Source organism: Rana temporaria, chromosome 3, assembly GCF_905171775.1.
Source record: "Rana temporaria chromosome 3, aRanTem1.1, whole genome shotgun sequence".
NCBI lineage: Eukaryota > Metazoa > Chordata > Amphibia > Anura > Ranidae > Rana > Rana temporaria.
This window is the reverse complement of record NC_053491.1, coordinates 159,409,276-159,432,131: the sequence shown is the minus strand read 5'-3', so window position 1 is coordinate 159,432,131 and position 22,856 is coordinate 159,409,276. Positions and strand designations below refer to the sequence as shown.

At 42.2% G+C, this 22,856-nt stretch overlaps 1 protein-coding gene across 1 annotated transcript in view; it reads right to left on the bottom strand.

The window, feature by feature from the left end:
- SLC13A1 (solute carrier family 13 member 1) overlaps window positions 1-22,856 on the bottom strand; it is a 106,553-nt gene that overhangs the window by 58,632 nt on the left and 25,065 nt on the right. Inside the window, exons 2-7 of the mRNA XM_040343716.1 lie at window positions 21,826-21,954; window positions 19,515-19,651; window positions 16,845-17,032; window positions 14,077-14,128; window positions 13,946-13,991; window positions 3,823-3,885 (exon numbers count right to left, since the gene is read on the bottom strand). Coding sequence (XP_040199650.1) covers window positions 3,823-3,885; window positions 13,946-13,991; window positions 14,077-14,128; window positions 16,845-17,032; window positions 19,515-19,651; window positions 21,826-21,954 — 615 coding nt within the window. The remainder of the gene's footprint in view (window positions 1-3,822; window positions 3,886-13,945; window positions 13,992-14,076; window positions 14,129-16,844; window positions 17,033-19,514; window positions 19,652-21,825; window positions 21,955-22,856) is intronic.

Here is a 22,856-nt window from a genome sequence, read left to right as displayed (position 1 = left end):
GCACGCGTTCCGGTACGACGGGAATTTGGTCCGCTGGTGTGTACACGCCAGCGGAACAAAACACAAATCAGCCTTGTACGCCGGAAACTGTCGGGCAGACAGTTTCCAGCGCACAGATCCGGTCGTGAGTACAAGGCCTGACTGTTAATTATAATTCGGCTATGTCTCTTCTTGTGCTGCTTAAAGTTCCTCAGAGAGAGCTGTAATTAAGGACCAGCAATACAAGGATCTCCCTGCTTCAGATTCATTCCCTCCCTGGTTCTATGATTTATGCCCCTCTTCTGATAGTCATCAAAGCCCAACTTCAACAACATGAAGTAAAGTAAAGCCTTGCTTCTACCAAAATGGCTTTGACCACACAAAGACACAGCGTAGGACAAGGCATGGTAAGTGAATGATGGGAAAAAGATCAGCTGTAGACAGCCTTCAGGCAGTATTGGTTACTGGTCCATTGTCCTTCTTTTGACTTTTTCATCATGCAAAAAAAATTGGTATGTTATGGTGATTATTATTTTATTTATTTTACCTTAACCACTTGACAACCAGGCCAATTCTGACACTATGCTCCTACATGTAAAAATCATAATTTTTGTTGCTAGAAAATGACATAGAACCCCCAAACAAAGAAGCCTCCAATAGTGTAGTACAGTAAGACTCAGGGGGGAGTTTATTAGAAAAACCTGCGCTTACATAAATAGCATAAAACTGTGCAGTGTTAAAAACAACGAGCGGCGTCCTCGGCTCCTGCTTACGTCACTCCAGGTGTACGTCCGTCCAATCCATACGCGTTATGACACGGGGTCACGTGTCTTCATCTGTTATCATCGTAACGCGTAGGGATTAGACGGACGTACACCTGGAGTGACGTAAGCAGGCGCCGAGGACGCCGCTCATTGTTTTTAACACTGCACAGTTTTATGCTAATTATGTAAGCGCAGGTTTTTCTAATAAACTCCCCCCTGAGTCTTACTGTACTACACCATTGGAGGCTTCTTTGTTCTCTTTCTCCCCCCCGCTCTGAGCACTAATAAGGATTGGCCGAGGAGACGCTCCAATAGATGCGGATAAGAGGGAAGATCACTGTGGCTTCTAGCAGATGACTGACATAACGGATCTCTTTGATGCCCTATATATTTAGCCTTGAGGTAAGAGTTCTGTGAGCCTAGTGAGAGATTTGCTTATCCATCTGTCAACCATCTGCCTATATTTCATCTAGTGGAAGTTCAGCTTTATAATTATCCCAATTTGGCAGCTTATCACTGGGACTCTTTTTGCAGATTTTTTTTGGATGTTTTTTGATTTGAATAATATTTTTTTGCACTTCATATATGTACTTTATATGCTTTGAGCATTGCTCTCTTAACCACTACTGGTTTGCACAGGACATTACACTATATATGTTTTGAGCTGCTGAGCTCTTTTGTACTGCACATTTTGTGTTTGATTTTTTCTATTATTATTTTTTTCACTTATCACGTCAGCGTGAAGGATTGCGCAGACCTCCTTTCATATATTTTATTGCTCTCACTCTAACGTTCGTGGCGACACCTCACATGTGTGGTTTGAACACCGTTTTTATATGTGGGCGGGACTTTTGTATGCGTTCGCTTCTGCGTGTGAGCACACGGGGAAAGGGGCACTTTAAAAAAAAAATTATTGTTCATTTTACTAAAATTTCTTTATTTTGACACTTTAAATTCACTTTGATCACTTGCCTTCCTATTACAAGGAATGTAAACATCCCTTGTAATAGGAATATAACATGACAGGTCCTCGTTACAGTGAGATATGGGGTCAATAAGGCCCCACATCTCACCTCTAGGCTGGGAAGCCTAAAAAAATAAAAAATAAAGATCCTGGCTTCCCAGCCGAGGTGGCACCGTTTTTTTTTAATGCAGAGGCCGGGTGTGATGTCATAATATTGCGCCCGGCCTCCGACGATCATAGAGACTCCGGCAACCATCTGGTCTGCCGGAAATCTCTATGTTCAAGAACCGGGGTCGGCGGATCCTGTCACTGACTCACCAATCGCACAGGTGTGTCGGTAGAAGCACCGGAGGGCGGCGGGAGGGGGGGGGACGTCCCCTTTCACAGCCGTTATGATCGTTCCTATGGTGTGCAGATCGTTCCTATGGTGTGCAGGCATCATTCAGATATCACTGCACAAAGCCCATGCCGTTAATTTACGGCCAGCGGTTGTTAAGTGGTTAAGTCACTTTTTATTTTCTATATAAAATTCATCATTGCCTAATAAACCTAATACAAAAGTCCTTTCTCATACTCAAGTGACTTATGTCTGCTACATTCATTGTTTTTACCTTTCTGCAGCTCTAAATACCATTTACCTATGTAAGCTTGTGAAACAACGAACCAAAACAACTACATGACTGTGCTCCTTAATAATGTCAATTTCTTCTGGCAGAGGTAGGGGGAACACACATCTGGGAGTATTGTTTGATGTTAGATCCCAGTGCAGTGAGAAACATTTTATTAACCACTTCAGCCTCGGAAGAATTTACCCCCTTCCTGACCAGAGCACTTTTTGCGATTCGGCATTGCGTCACTTTAACTGACAATTGCGCGGTCGTGTGACGTGGCACCCAAACAAAATTGATATCCCCCCCCCCACAAATAGAGCTATCTTTTGGTGGTATTTGATCACCTCTGCGGTTTTTGCGCTATAAACAAAAAAAGAGCGACGATTTTGAAAAAAAAAAAACAATACTTTTTACTTTAATAAATATCCCCAAAAAATACTATTTTTTTTCCCTCAGTTTAGGTCGATATGTATTCTTCTACATATTTTTGACCAAAAAAATTGCGTATTGATTGGTTTGCGCAAAAGTTATAGCGTCTACAAAATAGGGGATAGTTTTATGGCATTTTTATTATTATTATTTTTTTATTAGTAATGGCGGTGATCTGCCATTTTTATCGTGACTGCGACATTATGGCGGACACATCGGACACTTTTGACACTATTTTGGAACCATTGTCATTTATATCATTTATACAGTGATCAGTGCTATAAAAATGTACTGATTACTGTGTAAATGACACTGGCAGGGAAGGGGTTAAAAACTAGGGGGTGATCAAGGGGTTAAGTGTGTCCTAGGGAGTGATTCTAACTGTGGGGGATTGTTCTCACTAGAATATGACAGAGATCACTGCTCCCAATGACAGGGAGCAGTAGATCTCTGTCATGTTGCTAGGCAGAACAGGGAAATGCCTTGTTTATATAGACATCTCCCCGTTCTGCTGATCCGTTACACAATCTGGGACTCGGCAGACATCGTGTCCGCGGGACCCCGTGGGCACGCTCATGGAGCACGCACCCACTATGCCCACCATGCCGCGATTTAAAAGGGACGTATAGGTATGTCCCTTAGTGCAGCCATGCCATTCTGCCGACGTATATCGTCGTGCGCCGGTCAGCAAGCGGTTAAGCTGCTATTCAGCTGGCAGGAACTTTAACTTAAAAAAATACAAAATACTGCTGAAAAATGTATTTAGCGATGTATCTATAAGGCAATGATTATTCTGAGTAGGTCTTCTGCCAAAGGCTAAGATTAATGTTCTAAATGCAAGTCATAACATTTATATAATCAGTGAGATAAAGATAAAACAATAAATGTATTTCTATAAATGCATAACATTAATGCAAAATTTCCTTAGCATTATACAGTATATCAATGCTTTTTAAAATGTTTATAGACATATGTGCAATTATCTGAAATATAGAATGGTTATTACTTGACTATGTGCTTTAAGCACTGTCTAAGCAGAATGTACAAAGCCTTATTTACTTGATCTATATCTTACCGCATTATGTTCTTCCTGTTTTTTATGTTGATCACAAGCTTCTTCTTTACAGTCTTCATCAGTCTGATTGGAGATGGAAAGTATATAAGTAAACATTTCCTTTACATATGGTTTAACAAAAATACTTGTTTTATTTGTCATCTCTACCTTATTGCCCAGTAAAATATACAGTAAATGGCTAAATAAGTTCATTTATTTTCTATGACACTCCTAACCTGACCTTGCATAGTAGAGGTTGTTTGCATGGGACTCAACAATCCAGGTATGATAAATGCATATATTTGCATGTTCATATCTAAGCACTTAGAAGACACTCTTAGCAGTTGCCTTATCACAAGAACAGAAACACTTGGCCACAAACATCCAACTCAGCCTGTAGAGTTTTTCACTCTAGATCAGGGGTGCCCAACCTTTTGAAGAGCGAGGGCCACTTAAGCGACTTGGTAACCAGTCACGGGCCATAATGAGCGGAGCGGGCGGATTACAGATCCAAGTCCACTCTGCATATGTAGAGCTGACACAGACACAGCCCGCTCTACTCTTTGGGCCCTCCGATCAGATCTGCCCAGATGGAAGGGGACAGATCCGCCCTTCTGTTTTTTTTAGCACATCGGATTGGCGGTAGGTGGGTGTAAATGGCCACAAGTCCGTTTGCATCTGTGGTTCAATAGAGGTGAATGGAGGGTCTGATTGGGTCAGACGGATCGTGTCAAAAGCAGCCTAAGGATACTTTTACACTGACACGCTGTGGTTTACAGCGGCTGTTGCTGTCACAGGTAGAGAGCATTTGGTATCAAACCGCCTGTGACAGGAGTTGTCGCTTTACAGGAAGCAACGGCTTATGCGGCTCTGCTCCGCAGCCACTTGCTTCCTCAACCCGCCAGCTTCACTCACAGCACTCTTGCTCTGGGATGGTGGGTCAGCAACCCAAAATCTGGGCTTGCCAACCCACCATCCCAGAGCGAGGTCACGGGCCACATCAGAGGGCTCCGTGGGCCACTTGTTGGGCACCCCTGCTCTAGATCAATAAGTGGAAACTTATGCTACCCATAGATAAAGGCTGATTTACCAAAGGAGCTGAGAATTTCTAACTAAAAATTGTGTAAATATTCACTTCAATTATACAAGGATGTGAAAAACATCTGAACATGATAGGATATACAAAGGCAACAAGTATTTGTTTTGACATGATTGGATAACTGAATATTTACATATCCCTTAATTAGATGCCTAAAGCCCCATACATATGGGCTGAATTTTGGGGGGCATATGCCATTCAGCCATTCGGCTAGCTTCTGTTGAAGGGGCATGACCGAAAAAAGTCCGCCACCCAGCTCCCGGTCTGCTGACCAGAGTGTTCTGTCAGGGGTGGGGGCGGGGGGGCGTCCCCTGTCAGAACACAATACAACAGCAGGGGAGATTGCTGTAGTAACATCAGATTGTTAGTACAGCGGCATCAACCTGAGCTGTCATTTATTTTTTGTTCAGCCCGCTGGGTTGAATGAAAAAAAGCTAGCAGTGTGTACTAGGCTTAACTCCCTTAGTAAATCCTCCTCATTATATTACTGTCATAAATTGATCCTATCCAAATTGGTGATCCATGTATATGCATTTAATAAGACTGATAACAAGCAGTTAAAATGAGTTATTGTTACACAAATACAATCTAGCTATTTTTATTATAGGCATTTATATAGCACCAACAGTTTAGCACATATTGTGCATTCACATCAGTCCCTTCACACAAGTAGTTTACAATCTAATCTATCCCATATGAACACATACATATATTAGGGCCAATTAACTACCAGCATGTCTTTGGAGTATTGTAGGAAACTCACACAGGCACAAGGAGAACATACACACTCCATGAAGGAAGTGTTCTGATTGAAATTCAAGCCAAAGACCCTAATGCTGCAAGACAGTATTGCTAACCATTAAGCCAGTGGTTCTCAACCTTTCTAGTCCTGTGACCCCTTGATAAAATTTCCCAAGTTGTGGGGACCCCTAACAAAAAAAAATCCGTAGCGTGGGTTGCCAACACCCAAGGCAAGACAAGTAATTTGCACCCCTAACCCACGGACATTTTAGCGCTACCTGAGTCCCTTCCACCAATACAGTATTAATGCCCCTGATGGTACAATTTAGGATGTACCACTCTTTGTTCTCCTTTCTTTCCCTTTTATCTATCTCTCTCCTAGATTCTTGTTTTTTCCCCCATCCACCTCTCTAGCCTTCTTTCTTGTTCTCATATTCTTTCTCTTTTTCTTTGTTCCTCCCCCTCTTTTCCTTTCCCTTCCATGTATTCTCTTTTTATTCCTTCTCTTACTCCTTGGTGGGGGGAGGGGGGAATGGGATGAGTGGCAGTGCTGGGAGGAGAGTTCTGATCAGCCAACTTAGGTGCTCTTGATCAAGGTCATCTGCTGATCTGAGAACTGCAGTAGGCACTATTAATGGCAACTATAATCACAGGAAGTGTTACTCAATGTGTCTCTGGCTCTGTGGTGTCTCGCAGCAGTGACACCTATGTCAAAATCAGGAGATAGGGTCTCCGCCAGCCCCTCCCACTTCACATTCTTCACCAGTCAGCTGACCTCTAGTCTCTGCTCCCCCCCAGCCATGCCATGAACTGAATGGGCGGCTGTGAAGAGGCTGAGTGGGCGGCTGCGGGCTCCAGGAACAGCCCAGCTGGATGGCCACAGGCTCCAGGGACAGCCTTGATGGGCTTCAGGAACATCCCAGGATTCGGTGACCCCTGGCAAATAGTAATTCGACCGACCCCCAGGTTGAGAACCACTGCATTAAGCCACTGTGCTGCCACATGTTTAAATTATATTATATAGCACAATGTAGGTCTGCCTATAATGGAGGTATAGGACTCATTACAGGTGGAATTTTGAGTTAATCCTCAAATGGTAAATGCATCACAATGGTTTCTGCTATAGTCTTTCAGGATGGTTTTCTAAATGAATCATGTATTTGAATGCATTGCTTGTGCATAATACAAAGCTTGACTCTCTTTTGCATTCAAATAAGTAAGCATTGATCATACACTTTGTCACATGTTTATGACTCAAGGCGGTATAAAAAATCCACATAAGAAATACAGGTAATGATCCCACAATATGCGCTTGACCTAAATCATCCCATTCAATGTCTTTTCAATAGAATCTTGCACTGTTGACGTGACAAATGACATTGCTTCTTCATTGAAATTCTCTAGATGCACGTTTCCATTCTCTTTAAACTAATTTGCTTTGTTTTAGGAATACAAATAACCCTAAAAATTGCAATCATCCAGAAAGTAAAAAGAATATAGTTCCAAAGCAAGTGGTTAAAATAAACTCAGGTGTTTATGTAGTTTGAAACCTGATTACCAAACAGGAAGAGATGAGGGTCAGACTTATTAAGGGCCCATTCACACCTGAGCATTTTCAGCTCGTAAAACGCTCATCTCAAAAGTTCCAAAACACCCAAAAAGCGAAATCCCATTAATTTAAATTGTCCCTGTTCACATCTGAGCATTCTGTTGCCTGAAGCAAAATGCCTGAAGCTCAAAAAAGGAAATTAGGTTATTTTTAGGAAGATTACAGGGGTTTTTCTGCTTTTTACATTGGTGACCTTTCGACCTGTACAGACAGTGCAAAACAGTGCAGACATGCTTGAAAAAATACCCGAAAAACGCCCTAACACCTGAAAATGATACACTCATGTGTGAATGCAGCCTTAAGTGTGAAGGGCAGTGAAGGGAAGTGAACTGAAGTGATTTTGGACCAGATTTGTACTCGCTAAAAACAGCTAACTGAATAAAAAAGCTCTATGCAGTTTGGTCAGTTTTAGAAAGGCACCAGAATTATCCTTCTGAGCACAGTAAAGTTATTTAAAATCAAATATGGACTTTAATAAATTGGCGACTACAAAGGCAAGCAAAACAAAATAGACCTCTTGGACCTCTCCTATTCTCAGTCTACTCTACACATCCTCCCTGGGTTAGCTGATAGTCTCCAATGGCTTTCAATATAATTGTTATGCTGATGACACCAAAATCTATCTCTCCACCCCCACAGCTCACTCCATCAGTGTCCTCATGTAACATTAAATTACTAACAGACATATCTGTCTGGATGTCACACTACTTCCTCAAACTCAACCTGTCCAAAACTGATCTCATAATATTCCATCCCCCACTTGACCCTTCCCCTGACTTCTCTGTCAAGAGCAATGGCACAATCATTAACCTCCCTGGCGGTATGATTATTTCAGATTTTAGGTGCTGAAAGCGGTACCTTTATTTTGCAAGGAAACTTGGCGTTTTACATTGTAGGCCTGTAATTCTTAGGAATAACTCACTTAAATCTGTCCAAACAAGAGTCTAGTAGACATCTCGGTTATGAAAAAGTTTGAAAAACAAAATCATAAATTATAATATAATAAGTAATTATAACAAATAATAATATAATTATAATAAAAATTATTCAATAATGTAATCAACTCAAAATCAGAGAAATCTGCTCAGTTGCAGAATTGTCGCTGTCATTACTGACAAATTTCCCCACAAATCGCTTTCGCTCAATTCTGCAAGTGATTATAATTTATTATCGCTGTTTTCTAGCTGGTCTAAAACCACTTTTGACATAAAGGGACACTTTTTGGGTGCTATGGACAATCTACAGTTTGCAGGCAGAAATAACAGTTTTTATTATATAAAAGTACATGCAGGACACTGGGCAGACCACTAGGGACAAAGGGGGTATGTATTGTTTACATACAGTACTGTAATCTGTAAATACAGTATACGGTATGTATTGTGTTTATTAACTTTTTTGAATTTGGCGCCGTTCTCTGCCCACCTGCGTCGTAACGTCGCAGGGAACAGAGCTTGGCGGTACACAGGGACACTGTGAATCGAGCGAGGAGACACGGCTCGATCACACAGCGCGACGGCATCGCAGGATCCAGGGACAAGGTAAGTAAACTATGCCTGTGGCTGCTGCGAGGCGATCCAGAGTCTGGCTCGGGGTTACCGCTTTTGGTAATGAAATACCACCCCGAGCCAGACTCTGGAATACCGCCAGGGAGGTTAACCAATCCCTGCATGCTTGGGTGCTATGTGTTGTCCTGGACTCTGAACTCTCCTTGCGACCCCAGATCCAATCAGTTTCCAAAGCCTGACACCTTAACCTCTGCAACATCTACAAAATACGTCCCTTCCTAACCAATGAAACCGCAAAGCTCCCAGTTCACTCCCTGGTTATCTCTTACCTTGACTACTGCAACTCCCTTCTTATTGGCTTATTTTTAAATTGCTGCCAGACTTATCCACCTTACAAATTGCTCAGTGTCTGCTACCCCACTCTGCCATCCCTCTATTGGCTGTCACTCATCCAATTAATGAAATTCAAAATACGAACAATAACTTGTTAATATCCACAACTTGACAACCAGCTACATCACTAACCTAGTCTGAAAATACTAACCAAATCATCCTTTTCATTCCTCCCAAGAGCTCCTGCTATCTATCTTCCTCGTCACCTCCTCCTATGATTACCTCCAGGACTTCTCCCGAGCCTCTCCCATTCTTTGACATTCCCTACCCCAATCTGTCCGACTATTTCCAACTCTTTCCGCTTTTAAGTGATCCCTGAAAACTTTCTCTTCAGAGAAGACTTTCCTGCCTCCACCTAACAACTGTACTTTGATTTTCTCCATCAGCTCATCCCCCTCAGTTTTTACCTTTTGTATCACTTGACCCTCCCTTTTAGATTGTAAGCTCTAACCAGCAGGGCCCTCTGATTCCTCCTGTATTGTATTGAATTGTATTGTAAGTGTACTGTTTGCCCTAACTTTGTAAAGTGATGTGCAAACTATTGACGCTATATAAATCCTGTATAATAAAAATAAAAATAAATAGTAAAGAAGAGAACACAATTAATGAGAACTAAATAAGGTTATTGTGGTTGTAAAACCTTGATTTTATTTATTTATATATATATATATATACACACACACACCGTATCTCACAAAAGTGAGTACACCCCCCACATTTGTACAGCTTGTATAACAGTGTAAATTTGCTGTCTCCTCAAAATAACTCAACACACAGCCATTAATGTCTAAACAAAAGTGAGTACACCCCTAGGTAAATATTTCCAAATTGGGCTCAATTAGCCATTTTCCTTTCCCTGGTGTCATGGGACTCGCTAGTGTTACAAGGTCTTAGGTGTGAATGGGGAGAAGGTGTGTTAAATTTGGTGGTATCGCTCTTACTCTGTCATACTAGTCACTGGATGTTTAACATGGCACCTCATGGCAAATAACTCTCTGAAAAAAAGAATTGCTCTGCATAAAAAATGTTGCTCTACATAAAGATGGCCTAGGCTATAAGAAGATTGCCAAGACCCTGAAACTGAGCTAAAGCACAGTGGCCAAGACCAGAGAGCGGTTTAACAGGACAGGTCCCACTCAGAACAGGCCTTGCCATGGTCGACCAAAAAAGTTGAGTGCATGTGCTCAGCGTCATATTCAGAGTTTGTCTTTGGAAAATAGACGTATGAGTGCTGCCAGCATTGCTGCAGAGGTTTAAGGGGTGGGGGGTCAGCCTGTCAGTGCTCAGATATAGGCCATATACATATGCCGCACACTGCATCAAATTGGTCTGCATGGCTGTCATCCCAGAAGAAGGCCTCTTTTAAAGATGATGTACAAAAAAAGCCTGCAAACAGTTTGCTGAAGACAAGCAGACTAAGGACATGGATTACTGGAACCATTTCCTGTGGTCTGATGAGATCAAGATACACTTATTTGGTTCAGATGGTGTCAAGCGTGTGTGGTGGCAACCAGTTGAGGAGTACAGAGACAAGTGTGCCTTGCCTACAGTCAAGCATGGTGACGGGAGTGTCATGGTCTCGGGCTGCGTTAGTGCTGCCAGCACTGGGGAGCTACAGTTCATTTAGGGAACCATGAATGGCAACATGTACTGTGACATACTGAAGCAGAGCACGATCCCCCTCCCTTCGGAGACTGGGCCGCAGGGCAGTAGATGATAACGACCCCAAACACACCTCCACTGCCTTGCTAAAGAAGCCGAGGGTAAAGGTGATGGACTGGCCAAGCATGTCTCCAGACCTAAACCCTATTGAGCATCTGTGGGGCATCCTCAAATGGAAAGTGGAGGAGTGCAAGGTCTCTAACATCCACCAACTCTGTGATGTCATCATGGAGGAGTGTAAGAGGACTGCAGTGGCAACCTGTGAAGCTCTGGGAAACTCCATGCCCAAGAGGGTTAAGGCAGTGCTGGAAAATAATGGTGGCCACACAATATAATGACACTTTGGGCCCAATTTGAAAATTTTCACTTAGGGCTGTACTCACTTTTCTTGCCAGTGGTATAGACATTAATGGCTGTGTGGTAAGTTATTTTGAGGGGACAGCAAATTTACACTGTAATACAAGCTGTACACTCACTACTTTACATTGTAGCAAAGTGAAATGTCTTCAGTGTTGTCACATGAAAAAATATAACAAAATATTTACAAAAATGTGATCAGTGTACTCATGTGACTGACCTCAGGTGATACACAGAGGTGAAAAAAATCCCTCTACATAAGTTGTACCTGTTTATCTGAGGTATTGTCTTCTCTACAACCATTCAAAGTTCAGAATTTATAAAACTGTGCTTTCAGAAAACATGGGATGGGGAGCTGAAAGTATGCACTGCAGAGCTCAGTGAGAAGAGCTGATTAGAGGGAAGAATTTACACCTCTCTAGCATTTGTATTGCCTATTATCGTCTACTGCTCCGATAACACAGAAAATCTCAGGAACTCTGTAACATACTGACTGCAATACATTGAAAACCAAAATACATGGTAACAATAATGTAACCAATAATATAACCCCTGTTTGCAGCTTTATTCATACAGGAGACTGTGTCAGCACACATCTTCATTCATAGAGCAACACTCTGTCAACACAAAACAGGACATAGCTGTCCAAGTGACAGCCAAGCCCCACAGATTTTACCAGGATGGCCATTGTTTGCAAGCTTCATATTTCCCTCATTGCCGTACCCTAGCAGGCACCTTTGCAGACTATGCACAAACCTATCCTTTCCAAAGAAATCAAGCTACATTTCAATTTAGAATTTTAGTTTTCCCAAGACACCTTAATCCCTCACATATTTTGCATACCTACACACACAGCAAAGTAACCATTCAACAACATTATTTCTATGTATTGACTTAAATTCAATACAAGTTGTACCGTGACATATAAGGTGAAGAGATAAGAATATACAGAATACTATAGTCTCCCGTCGTTATGCACATATTGCTGTAGCTAGAGTTGTACAAATTCCAGACATAACAAAATGTACAACCACCTGTTAGTTTGCATTCTTGAAACAGATGCAAACCATATTCCTTATCAATAATTGAGCGATAATTTAACAAAAATTATTACAACTCGTCTAAATAAATCTTTCAATTTTTTATTTTAATTTAATATTTTGCAAATAAAGCAGATATCTGGAAAGTGTTATTCTCTAAATACCAAGGTAATACAAATCTCCTGTGTGGCAAAGATCTTACACCTTTACAAACATAAGCGCATAGAATGCATGGTCTGTGTAAGAAACGTGCTGTTGATACCTACGATTCATAAATTCATCAAATATTTACAGGATTCATGGGCATATATAAAGGAAAAAAATCCAGTTTAGGAAACTGATTCCATTATATAGTTTCAGTGAACATATATTTACTTACAATTTTGCAGACAATTTAACATAATAGGAGCATGAAAAAGATAAAAAGAAAATGTCTTTCCCAGAACTAAGGCCTCGTACACACGACCGGGTTTCTTGGTAAAAAACAGCAAGAAAACTGCTTCTTGCCGAGATTACCGTTCGTTTGTACTAGGCATTCAGGTTTCTCGTCTGGAAATCTGGCCAGATTCTCGACGAGAAAAAAAGAGAACCTGTTCTCTTTTTTCTCGTCGAGATTCTTGACGGCATGTTTCCCGACAAGAAACCCGAGAGTGTGTATACTTACCTGTCGCCGTGGAAACCCATGCTCAAAATGACTTTGACGCATGCGCGGTAGCTTCCACGGCATAGGTAGGGTGAAGCAAGATGGTGGCGACGGTATCGAATGTGACGAGCAAATGCTCGTCATACGCGATGACGTCACCGCGTTCTTTCCTTTCAAGAGAACCGCGGTTCTTTTGAAATGAAAGTCAGTACACTTCGGCGGCAAAAGAGTTTCTTGCCAAGAATCTCGTCAGGGAAAACAACAGGGTTTTTCCTGACGAGATTCTCGGATGTGTGTACGAGGCCTAAGGGTGTTTTTGAAGTGGACACAAAATTGCTCACTTGAGGAACCGTTAACATAACCATTGACATGATTTGACATGGCTTTAGCCGGGGCTACATGACTGATAAAATCTTTTTGCTACAATGAGATTTTATCACTTATTGGCAATAATCCAGTTTGAGATTTTTACAGCATGGAAATCATTGTGATGCTATGAGTCAACAAACAGTTAAAGGAACACTAAAGGCAACGTTTTTTTTTTCTTTAAATAACAAACATGTTATACTTACCTCCACTGTGTAGCTCGTTTTGCACAGAGTGTCCCAGAACGCTGTTTTCTGGGGTCCCTCGGCGGCTGTCTCGGCTCCTCCTCGCAAAAGCTTTCCACCTTCATGCGAGCGAGCTTGCATGGTGGAAAGCTTTTGCGAGCGCGCTCCCGTGATACAGCGGCGGCCATAGCCGCTGACTGTATCACTCGGCCCGCCCCCCGGCGCGCCGCGTCATTTGCTGTGATTGACAGCAGCGCCAGCCAATGGCTGTGCTGCTATCAATCAGTCCAGCCTAGCCAATCAACGGCCAGGCTGGGAACCGAAGAGGATCACGTGAACGCGCGCGGGACTTTCGATGAGAATGATGAAAAGGTAATGCATAGGATGCATTAATGTGAAAAAACATTTACCTTTACAACCCCTTTAAATCCCTCAGTAGCAGAGCTAGAATAGATGATGATCTCCTTCCTATATATCAAGCAATCATGCTGGCTGACTGATTTCAAGGTATTCAAACATAAAATATCATAAAATATAAACATACTCCGCCTTTTTCATCATTCCATGTTGTTATTGTTCCATTAGTATACCTGCAAGACAAACACAGCAATGAATTTAAATGATTTTAGGTCACTGTGAAAAAGTATACTGAGGTTTGTAAAATTCCACCCTTACCCATTCTCATGTTTTTCTGGATAACTTTTTGTAGCTATCTCATCTGTGTTTTCTGTAAGATATTAGCACAAAGCATAACATTGTGAATGATTCTATGATGCGCTGCCTGTCATACCAAAGAATGCTAGTTGAAATTCAAGTTGTGTGGAAAACACATTTTGTCTATGCCCACCTTTACAAAATTGCAATTTTAGAAGAAATACAAAACATACATACTGTATGTTGTGCCGATAGTAGACAATTATCAACTTTGAGGCAGAAGTATGTATATTTCTCTAGTTTTTAGTAATGGAAAACAGTCATGCAATTTTTTTGAATTTAGAACTGCAAAATTATTAAATAGGCCCCCAAAAATTATAAATACAACAAAAAAAGAAAACTTAAAGTGGAAGTAAACACATCGGTTTCAAAAAACAGTTACATTCCTGGCACCTACTGACAATATAATTGTCACATTGGTTGTATTCTCAACCAAACTGTCAAACCATCCAATGGCTGGTGTCATAACTGATCACATGTGCAGGATCATGGTAGTTGAGGCCAAGATCGCAGCTTCCTTGGCTGAAAACAATAGGAGGGTTTACTTCCACTTTCCAGGTCAGCTCCAGGTATCATGAGTGTAATATCTGTAGACATGTTATTAGCCCCTTACATGCTTGCTCGAGTAGACAAAATATCAACATGTCTTTTGAACCTGTCTTATCTAGGCTTTTCTACTGCTAGCATTTTATATCTATGGCTATATTTATGCTTGTGTGTTAACGACTATTCTGTTACATTACTTGTGTTTTGGCGGAATTCATCTCTGCAACCACTTGCTACAGAAGGTTGCTGTGATAATGTGCTTGTACCATAGAATTTGTCTATCCTGTACGTTGGCCTGTTGCCCCTTGCCGTTGCATTCCTATGTCATAATAACTCTGATCTTCTTTTCTTTTTCTTTTTTAAATCCTGTCATGTCTGTCCTAAATCTGCACTTCAAGTTGGTATGCTCTTACTTTTTGTGCCGTATTTTCAGTATCCTTTTGCATTCTGATCTTATCTAGATATTTCTTGTCTCTGTCCCTAATACCTTTTTTTGTAGATTTCATTTTATGCTGTATCCTGTCTGCACATTTTTTTCACATTTGTAGCCATTCCAATGCTATACCATTCACTTTCACCTTTATACCCTGGTTGTCTTTACCCATTGTTTCCTGTAGAGTATCAGTGTTCTGTCATCTCTTATGTGTCCTGTACTTCAGTTCCAATTATCTTTTTCTGTTTGGATATTGGCATTTGATGGCAGGAAGCAGGACTGGATTCACTGTGCCGTAAGACCTGAAGCAATTACGTACATACTAAACTTCAGCAAAACGCTGAAAGCAAGAGGACACTGAAGCCCTGTACACACGATCGGTTTGTCTGATGAAAACGTATCGATGGACCGTTTTCATCGGACAAACCGATCGTGTGTTGGCCCCATCGGTTTGTTTTCCATTGGTTAAAAAATATAGAACGTGTTTTAAAATTTTCCTATGGATAAAAAAACTATAGAAAAAAACGATCATCTGTGTGGAACTCCATTGGAGAAAAATCCATGCATGCTCAGAATCAAGTCGACGCATGCTCGGAAGCATTGAACTTCATTTTTCTCAGCATGTCGTAGTGTTTTACGTCACCGTGTCGGATTTTTGACTGATGGTGTGTAGGCAAGACTGAAAGTCAGCTTCATCGGATATCCGACGAAAAAATCCATCGGATTAGATTCCATCAGATATCCGATCGTGTGTACAGGGCATGAGACTTTGGAACCCCTTCTTTTACCTAAAGCTAGATGTTAACTCTTAAAATCTTTTGTATATTTCTGTCATATTCATATTATTTGTATTCCTCTAATGCCACGTACACACGATCGGAATTTCCGATGCAAAAAGTCAGACGGACTTTTTCCATCGGATTTTCCAATCGTGTGTAGCCCCATCTGAGTTTTTTCATCGAAAATTCCGATGAATACCATCGGCGTTTAGATATAGAACATGTTCTATTTCTCTCCGATGGAATTCCTATGAGATTTGGCCGGGTAAAAGCCTGATCGTGTGTACGAGGCATAACTCTAAACCCTGGTTCAATTGACTTCTTCTGTTGGCTCTTGATCTACTGTCAGCCACGTGTTTTAGTTTCATAATTTTGTCCTCACTTCCCCCAGCTCTAGGAGCTTCAGTGGTATCAATCATCACAGGCAGAAATGTACTGTAAGCCATTCAATTTTATGCTGTAAGGAACATACCAGGATAATTTCAGCCTTGCTTTCCATTTTTTATGTTTCCTGGTGTTTTGTATGGTGGGTAAATTATGAATATTTTTTGTTGAAACACATTACAAGTATACAGGATAATTTGTTTATGGCTGTAATGCATATGTGTGAAGGTCAGATGCATGTGTGTCCTAAAGTTCAGTAATTCATTGTAATTAAAATGTTCAAGATTTGCCTCATTTGGTGTTGCTATATAAAAAGAATGCTTTAGGAAAAATTCTTTGTTTTTCCATAGCACTAGTCAGTTTCCAGCTTTAATTTCTGCAGTCCAGGTATCAAAATGGCAATGAAAATGTTGTGGTTATTTCACTTTTCATACATGAGCACCATTGTCTCTATATTGAAATGTGAAAGATGGAGAAGATGTGATCAAGATATAAGCATAGACATAGACACCATAGACACTGATTAACATACAAGTTGATGGCTAGCAATGCACACTGGTTTTAGTTAAATGGGAAATCATATGTACCTTCAAGTTCAAACACTTCACTGTAAATGCCGTCTGAGGAATTAACTTGCATGGCATCAACTTCTGCCTCAGCATTAATGATTTGCTGTGCTACTGCTTCTACGATTGGCATCACCATGGCAGCAGTAGAAGTGTTGCTGAGCCACATGGACAGAAAGCCAGTGCTGACCATAAATCCCAGCATAAGCCTGTAAAGTGTGCACACTAGAATTAGCAGGTTAAAAACCATTGCATACATGAACACATAAATATGAAAAGATAAATATGCTTTAAACAAAGTATTATGGGCCAGATTCACAGACATTTACGGCGGCGTAACGTATCGCGTTTACGTTACACGGCCGCAAGTTTTACGGGCAAGTGCTTGATTCACAAAGCACTTGCCTGTAAAGTTGCGGCGGCATAGCGTAAATCCCTCCGGCGCAAGCCCGCCTAATTCAAATGGGGCATGGATCATTTAAATTAGGCGCGTTCCCGCGCCGAACGTACTGCGCATGCTCCGTTTTGAAATTTCCCGCCGTGCTTTGCGCGAAATGACGTCGCACCGACGTCATTTTTTAAACGTCGATGTGAGTTACATCCTTTCCTATTCACGGACGACTTACGCAAAAAAAATAAAAATTTTAAATTCGACGCGGGAACGACAGGCATACTTTAACATGGCAAGTCTAAATATAGGCCACAAAATAGGAGCTCTAACTATACGCCGGGAAAAGCCGACTAGCGACGGCGTAAGAGAATGCGACGGCCGCGCGTACCTTCGTGGATCGACGGAAAATGCTAATTAGCATACCCGACGCGGAAAACGACGCAAACTCCACCCAGCGGGCGCCGAAGTATTACACCTATGATCTGAAGGCGTACAAAGCCGTACGCCTGTCGGATCGAAGCCAAAAGCCGTCGTATCTTGGTTTGAGGATTCAAACTAAAGATACGATGCAGCAAATTTGAAAATACGCCGGAGTATCAGTAGATACTCCGGCGTATTTCTTCTGTGAATCTGGCCCTATGTTTCCAGGACTATGGCTGTGGGCAAAAGTATCCACAAATTAAATCATACTGTATCATGACATGTATCTATATGGGACAAGGGGTCTACCACTCCCCTAACCTGATGTACCACCCTATGCAGACTTGTGGGGAGTTCAAAAGACAACTGATTCATGTTTTACCAGATTTATCAGATATCAATGTTTTACACCTTTCGACTGGTGATTTTTGCCCTTGGCTTCATGACCTACTTCATAACGGCCTTGAAGAGTACATGTCTCCCTTGTGACCTATCTAACCCAACACCTAATGGAGCTTGGGAAGTAAAAATTAGAAATGGATGAAATAGGCTACCTTTCATCGTTTCCTACAAACACCTCACATAGAATTTTTTTTTTCAACAAGCTTACAGAACAATCACATACAGCTTTAAAGGCCTTGACAAGGGAAATGGATTTAATAGACTTGACCGCCTCCAGTTGTGTGAGACTGAGGTTCAGGGCTCAAGTCCTGCGGGAACGCGTGGGAACGGCATCCCTGCACTTTTTTCACAGCAGGAACGCAGTTCCCTTTGCAGGACTAGAGCAGCCGAGCCGCCCAAGCCAATCCTTCACTAAGTGGCGATGCCCAGCTCGAGTCACTTTCAGGGGCAGGCAAACCTTAGTAATCCGTTATGTTACTGGGCGCTTCCTGGATATGGATTCATCGGGTAGTGTGCTGGTATTCCGTCACTTCCTTGATGCCGCAATGTCTCCTGGGAGCTTTTGTCATTGTTCCCAGGAGACATTGCGGAGGTCTGCCGCGAGTTATCACTGGATTTAGAAAGAACATGCGGTTTAGTAATTATGCATATGAGTGTATTATTTTATTTTTTTGGTGGTGGATCTTGGGTGGGTGTTCCCACACTTTTTTCCCCAGGACTTGACCCCTGCTGAGGTTCCTTAACTTTTAAACATACTGCAATAAGGTTTGCAGTTCTGAACTTATATAAGTGAATATTTCAGCAATTAAGTGCATCCAGGCTAATTAAAGCTACAGAGTTGCTACAGATTAGTGCTCATGAACACTCTTAAAATGCTCTTAATGTTACATACGTACAGTAATGCCTTAGGCCCCGTACACACGAGAGGATCGATCCGCTGGAATTTATCCGCGGACCGGTTTCAGCGGATAGATCCGCTGGTGTGTACGATCCAGCGGATATTTATCCGCGGATATTTTTCCGGGCGATGGATTTCCAGCGGATCAAAATTTCTTAGCATGCTAAGAAATCTATCCGCTGGAATCCAGTCCAGCAGATTGATCCGCTGGTCTGTACAGACTCAGCGGATCAATCCGTCCGATTCCATCCCAGTCCTTATATTTCAGCGTACCGCACGTCGCCGCGTCATCATCGCGGCGTCGGCGCGACACGTCACCGCGGAGGGAATTCCGCAGGGATTTTGATCTGATGGTTAGTACAACCATCAGATCAAAATCCGGACCGTTTCCGCGGATAAATCCTCTCGTGTGTACTAGGCATTAGGAAGACCCCTACACACATTAGAATTTTTGGAGACACATAGCTATTCACACCCTGTTGTCTGCATACTTTTGATTTTGTGATACACTACCTTGGTAATATACATTGTTCAGATGTTATGAATATGTCAGCTTGGCATGTGGCATGTGAAAACTTACCAGCCAGGATTGACGCCCACCAACATCACCATTCTTAAGGCTATTCTTTTGTGCAAGTTCCATTTTTCTATTGAGGTTGCCAAACAAATGACCCCCGTCAACAATAGATGGAAGTCTTTGAAATACGTGGATGCAATCTGAGAACAAATGTAATATTTTAGAGTGCTAGACTTTCCATCAAAGACAACTTTTCTAACAGTTATTTGTATTTAAAATTAAATCACACCAAAAAATAATTTATGAAAAATTTCAAATAGAAGCAGGCAACATGATTGAATATACGTGTGCTGCAGTAACCAATTCACTTCCAACCTGTAAGCCAATCAGTTTTGAGATTATTTTGGATTCTTTGCTTAAGGGCTGGTTTACACTAGGAGTCGCACAGGAACGTCATATTCCTCTGTGATTCACATGCGGTTCAGTGTGGTGCGATTCAAGGCCATTCATTTTGAATGGACTTAAATCTCACTGCACTGGACCAAGAGTGGTGCAAGCATGTACCATGTGATCCAGGGCAGGCAATTGGGGTGTCATTAACGTAACATTGCCATGTGCTGCAGATCACAACTGAACGCAGGGCAGAAAACGTGCACCAAGCATAGGTGAACAGGGCCTCAAAGTTATTGTACTCTACCCATTCCCAACAGGTGTTTGTGCTGGTTTCGGCTATATTTCACGCACGTGATTAGGAGAATACAGGCTGATCTCTTATATCCAAACTTCCAGTAGTTACCTGCAGTTATGAACAGATGACATCTCTCCCTAAGCACAGGTAACTAACTGCTGGATGTGCGAATACATGGAAAGAGCCATTGCTCCTGTCAGCCTGTCATTGAGATATACACTGGACATTTTTGAAACCTTTATTTAATACTATATAAGCTATTGGATATTTATTGATCTACAAATGAATTACTGTATTTATTGGCGTATAACACTCACTTTTTTACCCTGAAAATAGAGGGTAAACTGTGCCTGCGTGTTATACACAGGGGGCTGTGGAAAGTTATTTTCCTGAAACTTCCCTCTTAAAGTTAGGGTGCGTGTTATATGCCGATAAATACAGTAATAGGGTTGTTAATGAAACACATACATGTTTTCACGCATGTTTTATTTCATGTTTTTCCAAAAAAACAAAAAGCAGAGTGATGGCTACTCAGATATAGCACATTAAAGTGGTATTAAACCCCAAACCACACATTTTAAATATAGTAGCTTAAAGGGGTTTTCCACCCATTTTTTAAGTTTATCAAAAGTCAGCAGCTACAAAAAGTGTAGCTGCTGGCTTTTAATAAACTGACACTTACCTGCTCCAGCGTTCCAGCGACGCGCTGGCCGGGGGTCCGCTCCTCTCCCCCCTCCCTGGCCGGCGTCTTCATTGTCACTGTGGGCACCCGGCCGTGACAGCTTTCTGCTTCACGGCCGGGCACCCACTGCGTATGCGCGAGCGGCCTTGCGCATGCGCCTGCGGCGCGGCCCGGCGCTGTTTGATTGGACAGGCGATCGCCTAGGACCTGTCACGTGTCCCAGGCGATCGCCTACAGGGAGGGGCTGCCAAAAGGCGATATGACGTATCGCCTTTGCAGCCCCTCGGCGGAAGGAGGAAGTGGGACAGGAAGTCCCCTTCTCCTGAAGCCCCCACTCCCCCCCCCCAAAAAAAATTACATGCCAAATGTGGCATGTAAGGGGGAGAGGAGTGGGTTAAGAGGAAGTTCCATTTTTGGGTGGAACTCCTCTTTAACAATAATTAGATGTAGTGGCTGCATCAGTTTTTTTTAAGGCCTTTTCCTCTGTTATCACTTGGTGATCTGGCCAGATGTGTAACACATCTCCTGTACTAGAGTGCCTACACTCTGAATAAAGGAACGCCCACCCCTTTGGACAGCAGCATTGTCAGTCTGGGGGAAGTGGAGTGTCAGGCCGCGTACACACGATCGGTCAAAACTGATGAGAATGGACCGGAGTTCAGTTTCATCGGTCCAAACCGACCGTGTGTACGGCCCATCGGTCTTAATATATAAAAAAAAGCTAAAGATTTTTAGCATATCTGCTAGTGTTAAATGGTTTGTCTCATCTCTGTAACTGATACATTCTGCTGGAGAGCTTGTTGTTTTGAAAAATAACAGACTTACTGGCTGGATCACAAGAAGAAGAAAATAGAAGAAAGAAAGCCCTAAAAAAGAAAATGAATGCAGCCATCACATCCAAAAATTGGTAAACTGCAATATAACAAATGTTTGCTTTAATACTGCTAATACTGTTAATGTTAACTGTTTAATACCAGTATAAAAAGGAGGAGAACTGCACTTACGGTTTTAGATGGTAGAATCCCGAACAATGGAAACATTAGGGCTGGGATAAAAGCAGTGACAGACAGAGGCAAAGCTTCCGACAGCCAGAAGATAGCCACTACAAACAGTACATATGCACATTCTGCCTCCTGTAACAAGAGAAGCACAAGATGAGGTTTACATGGAATCCTCCGTAAAGGTGTTTTCTCTTTTCTATTAAAGGGATTCAGACACAAATTAAAAGAGATGTATGGAAATCTTAAAAACAAAGAAATCATACTCACCTAGATGGCTGCAGCCTGCAGCACTGATCCCATCTACAGCTGTTCTCCGCCGCCTCTAAGACCAAGATCTGACCAATCAAATACAGCTGATCTCTCAGCTCTAAGTCTTCAGCCTGCATAGAGCTGGTGACTGTCAGTCATCATCTCTCTGCTCTGACCCTCCAGTGCTCACTGGAGAGCTGGGCTGTGGAGGGGGATGGCTCAGCCTCTCAGTGGCTTGCTGAGAGGCCGAGCCAGCTGCAGTTTTTAAGCTTCTGGGTAGATCCCGGCCATATTATGGGAATCTTTTCAGAGCCTGGACCAGCTGTGTGATGTCAGCCAACAGCTGGCTCTAACACGCTGTTGCCTAAAAACAGGTCACCGGAGTGAAGAATGAACTGCCCTCCTGTGACCCACAGAGGAAGTATAGCCAAAAAAGCTTTGGCCATACTTCTTTAAAACACCTGAATGATTAGGCTCTGGTGGAAGCAACCCAGATTCAGGTATAGTGGGCCAAATCCTCAAAATCGTAGCCTAACTTAATTTTTCCCATTTAAGTTACACTGGCGGGAAATTTCTACCTAAGTGCCCGATCCACAAAGCACTTACCTAGAAATTTCACGCAGTGTAACCTAAATTCTCCCTGCGCAAGGCGGTCCTGTTATCCAGGGGGCGATGACAATTTAAATGAGGCGCGCTCCCGCGCCGGCCATACTGCGCATGCTCGTGACGTAATTTTCCCGACGGGCAGCGCGCAAAATTACGTTACGCCGGGCTTTGTGGATTGC